The sequence below is a fragment of the Mastacembelus armatus genome, chromosome 13 (genome assembly GCF_900324485.2).
Source record: "Mastacembelus armatus chromosome 13, fMasArm1.2, whole genome shotgun sequence".
Lineage (NCBI taxonomy): Eukaryota > Metazoa > Chordata > Actinopteri > Synbranchiformes > Mastacembelidae > Mastacembelus > Mastacembelus armatus.
This window is the reverse complement of record NC_046645.1, coordinates 23,470,340-23,474,835: the sequence shown is the minus strand read 5'-3', so window position 1 is coordinate 23,474,835 and position 4,496 is coordinate 23,470,340. Positions and strand designations below refer to the sequence as shown.

Here is a 4,496-nt window from a genome sequence, read left to right as displayed (position 1 = left end):
CATCTCATCTTGGTGGTGCTGCAGCAGATTCATGATGATGGGAGCAGGTAGTGGTTACAGATAGGGTAAAGGTTAGCTTCAGATTAAGATGAGGGGAAACAGACTTCAGACTTCACTTCCCCATAATCAATTCTGAGCCTTTGGGTCTAACAGCAACAGGTTTAAATGCTCACAGCTCAGTGGTCATGAGTCAGACTGAGGAAATTAAAATGAAAATGTGGAATGAAATTTGGATGAACACAGTCCTCTTACTCCTGTACAAGATGTACGTTTCCCCCAAAATTAACATTTTTTGTACATTACTGCATCAAAGACACATATGTGTATCACAAACAGATGTGTCTTTAGCCAATCAGACAGACAAGCATGTTTTCCAGGTCAGTTGTAATGTAATAGCCTTGAGTCCACATGTATGTTGAGTTACTGATCACTGAACTCACTCACTTGCTAAACAAATCTAGACAAGTTCAGGTAAGACAAGTCAGGCACATCCTTCCATCCATATTATTTCATTTAAACAATCTAGATTCAATTGGGGAAGATGTTCATTCTACAGGTAATTTGCCTCCAAATGTTGTGTTTCATGCAAAACAGAAAAAGAGCACATGTTGTGTTGGTTATAGTTGTCTTTTTTGATGCATGATAGATATCTCATTTTAAAATGAAACTTCAGTTCTGAACATTATGAGGACGCACTCAGTCATCACGCAGTATCATTTTATTACATCAGTTAACAAGGCGACAACTCCTTCAATTGGACAGATCAGAAAATATTCATCTTTTTCTTTTTCAGGAATCAGTAGTTTGTACAAATGGCAGACACACACACAAACACACACACACACGATTGCGTCTGAAGTTGATCACAAACGATTGAGTCGACAAGTGAAATATACAACATAGAGTGAAATAAACTTTCTGAGGTGATAATATGTCTAAATTAAAATATGTACAGTGCGTCACTGACATGGTGATAATGGGAACAATATTCTTAAACTATTCTTTTGATTGGCAGCTAGATTCAAGTTTTGCCCATGAAGTGGACTCAACTGCAAAACAATGTTGATTTTAAAAGAGTAGTGAAAGATATGCAGACAGGAAGCCAGACAAAGAAAAAACATCACATGCCATGTTTCTGTTTGAGCCCACTTCAGTGTGTCTGAGAAACTAGAGGCGACATTTCCTCCTGAATGAATATAATGCTGCTGTGACCTCGTAAACATTGGCACTTTCATTGGTGTTCCTGTTGGCACTAACTGGAAGACAAACATTTTTCTCTGAGGATCCAAAACAATTTTCAGTTTCATTCCCATCACTGGCTTTTCTGTAGCTAATACACAATGAGAATACAGTACATGCATCAAAAGAAAATAATGCTTTACTTTGCTCTCCGGTATGGTCACATCATTTTCTGTTACTTCTACCTTCAATAACAAGAAAGGGGGAAAATGAGCTTTAATATTTGGATGAATCTGACAGTGATCTCTAGAGATACATGGGCCGGTTTGTGGGAAACTGAGCAGGGAAGAGGCTGTTGCAGCATGTTCGATTAAAGATTACCAGCTGCTACAAGGGTCTAGCCACTGTGTTAATGAAGTGACAGTGAACAAAAAGTGCTATATCACTGTCTGTTTCTCTCTGGCAAAACAAAACCATCATTTTTCAGAGGCAGACTGGAGCTTTAAATCATCATATATTACCGTTACTGAAAATATAACTTGAAATTTAGTAATACACCTGACATGGCACTGATTAAGAGAGAATTGTCTGAAAAGCAAACAAACATGGACGCTTGCTTCACAGTAACTAAAGTTCAGCACTGTAGCACTGATCAGCAGTTTCTGATCACATTCATTTGAGTCAAAGGTCAAAATCCCTGGGCCCAGAGAAAATCCCTCACTCACAGTTGCCCAAACCTCTCAGGCAGAGCTGCTCTAGAAGAAGAAAGAATCTCACTGGATAAGGTAGAGTCAAAGAAACAGGACTCTGGATAAGAGAGAGGTAAGTGGTAAAACACAAAAAATAACCAAAGCCTCAGTGTTATAAACCATAATTACATATATTAATACTGATAAGCAATTTAGGTATCCTGATCTCTAAAAAGTATTATTGTTAAAAACCAATGATGTGGTATTTATATATAATATTTATATTTAAATATTATTGTTAATTTCTGAGTCTTATGTTTTTGTTTGACTCATCCTATTGAGATGTGCAGATGAGACAATTTCTATCTAAACAGCACCTCTGAGCCTCTGAGATCTATTTCTTTTAAAGTAAATCTCAGATGATAATATGGCATGAAAGACGATAGCAGGGTGGAGTTGATTCTTCCTCCAACACAGTGGCAATCACCTTGTAACTACAGGTCATCACGCTCCAAACAATCTTAGAAAGCCTGCTGGTTTTAGGGTCAATAAGCAAACTCAAAACGAGAGGTTGGTGGTGCAGGAGGTGGCACAGGTGTAATGAAAAAACACTCCACCAGTATACGTCTACAGGAGCTGAAGGAGGAAACAGTGAGTGAGCTGCGTCATTTTTATTTAGGTTCTGTCATCTCACCAGCTCAGTCCTAACTAACCAGGGAGAGTGCAGAGTCAGAAGGTCGATCAGTGTTTGACTAGCAGATAGTTCTCGAGCTGAGAGTCCAGAAGCTTGAGAAACCTGCTGCTGATGTGTCCGGCCCTGCTGTGGGGGGAAAACCTGCAGTTCTTCAGGTTAATCCAGCTGTTACTCCATGATGTTTCTGTTGTAGTCATATGACAGCCGTCGCTTAGCAGCAGCGTTCTGATTGGCCGAGGGCAGGCCAGGGGAGAGACGCCGATTGGCTGTCCAGGGTGCAGGTCTGCTTTCCTGTGAAGATGACAACACAAGGTGTGACGTCAGTCTCCTAGACACTGTCTGCTTGGGTGAACATCGCTGAATTGATTAGTTGATCATTTAGCTGGTCAACAGAAAATCTATCCTGAACTCTTATGATAACTGATTAATCACTTTTAAAAAATCAAAACATTTTCTGTTTCCATTTTTTTTCCAATTACAAGACATTGTATTGAATTCTTGGACATTAGGATGGGTACTTGTCTGCAGTTTTCTTTGGCTCAAAAAAAAAAAAAAACATCAGCTGGCATTTCACTTGGCTGTGCTTGTATGTGCATGCAGCCTAGCAAGTACCTGGCTGAGCAGGAAACCACACTTGCATATTTTGCAGGTGCTGTTGTTTCTGGTGGTTCAGCCGTTGGTTTATCTATGAATGCTAAGTGTTTTGCATATGACAGCATTCACATCATTTGAATCATCCTGCAGTTTTCAAGGCCGTCAGTCAAACAGCACTATCAGTTCATTGTACATGCTGATTAGGTTGCATTTACAAATTCAACTTGAACACTAAGTGAACACTAAGCACCTTGGGCTCACTCCTGCGTGTAGAGAGAGAGATTTTGAAATACTTTCTCTCAGATTGTTGAACACAGCAGTAAAAGATACTTGAAAATGCTGCACAGCACCGGGTTTGTCAGCGTGAATGAAACCAGTGTGTACTCACAGTTTGCGGCTGCTCCAGGTGTAAAGTCTTCAGCAGAACGCCACGAGACGCACTACTGGCTCGCTTGTATCTCTGGCCAATTATTTTGTTCAAATCGTGAAAACTGTCCAACAGCCTGCACGATCAAAAACAAACAACACAGAGAAAATGATTTTAAAGACAGTGATGGATGTTCGCTCGTTTGAACATTTAGTACTAAATCAACATTATTTTCTTTTTAATTTCTCTTTAAGTGAGGACAGTTTAAAACACTTTATTTTGAACTTTTCAGTGCAATGTGAGAATCAGTTGACCACTTGTGTATGTGTCACTTCCTGAACTAAATTCTGTTTCTGATTCTGAGCTGCCTATTAATAGTTTTTTTTTTTTATTAGGCTGAAACTGGTTAAGTGCATCTAAGCCATTTCAGCTTACCCACTCTGCCTCATGACAACCAATAACCACCTGCAGTTCACCAAATTCACCACTTGATGGCCACAGATACATATTTCACCCAGTATGTGTGCTCCACATTACTCCACACAACCACCTTGATCTCAACATACATTTTACAATAAAACATCAGATGAGGTCTTTGAATAAAATTCACTTTGTTCCTATGAAGTCTGAGTTCACCACAAATCAGACCATCAACATGAAAACAAACACACCTGGAAAAAAGAAACTTTTTTAGTTTATAGTTTATCAGTTTATAGACACACTCTACTTAGATAATAATCACTGGCACATGCTCCGTATTGATGATACACTTTATATGATATAACATTAAAAAGCTGCTGTTGCATGAATAATGCATAATTTCCACAGCAATCAATCTGGTGGGTTATTAATTTAAGGGCTAAAATCCAGATAGTACGTTTTAAAACGAGTTCAACAATATTTGTTTCCTGAAATTTCTAAAAGTTGTAAAAAGAAAACCAACCAATATGATTTAAAGAATGGTTTGAAAAAC

General features: G+C 38.7%; 1 protein-coding gene across 1 annotated transcript in view; it reads right to left on the bottom strand.

Annotated features, from left to right (window-relative positions):
- Window positions 1–699: 699 nt before the first annotated feature.
- LOC113134914 (uncharacterized) overlaps window positions 700–4,496 on the bottom strand; it is a 12,082-nt gene continuing 8,285 nt past the window's right edge. Inside the window, exons 4-5 of the mRNA XM_026314507.1 lie at window positions 3,545–3,659; window positions 700–2,853 (exon numbers count right to left, since the gene is read on the bottom strand). Of these exons, the coding sequence (XP_026170292.1) occupies window positions 2,731–2,853; window positions 3,545–3,659 (238 nt within the window). The 3' untranslated portion in view covers window positions 700–2,730. The remainder of the gene's footprint in view (window positions 2,854–3,544; window positions 3,660–4,496) is intronic.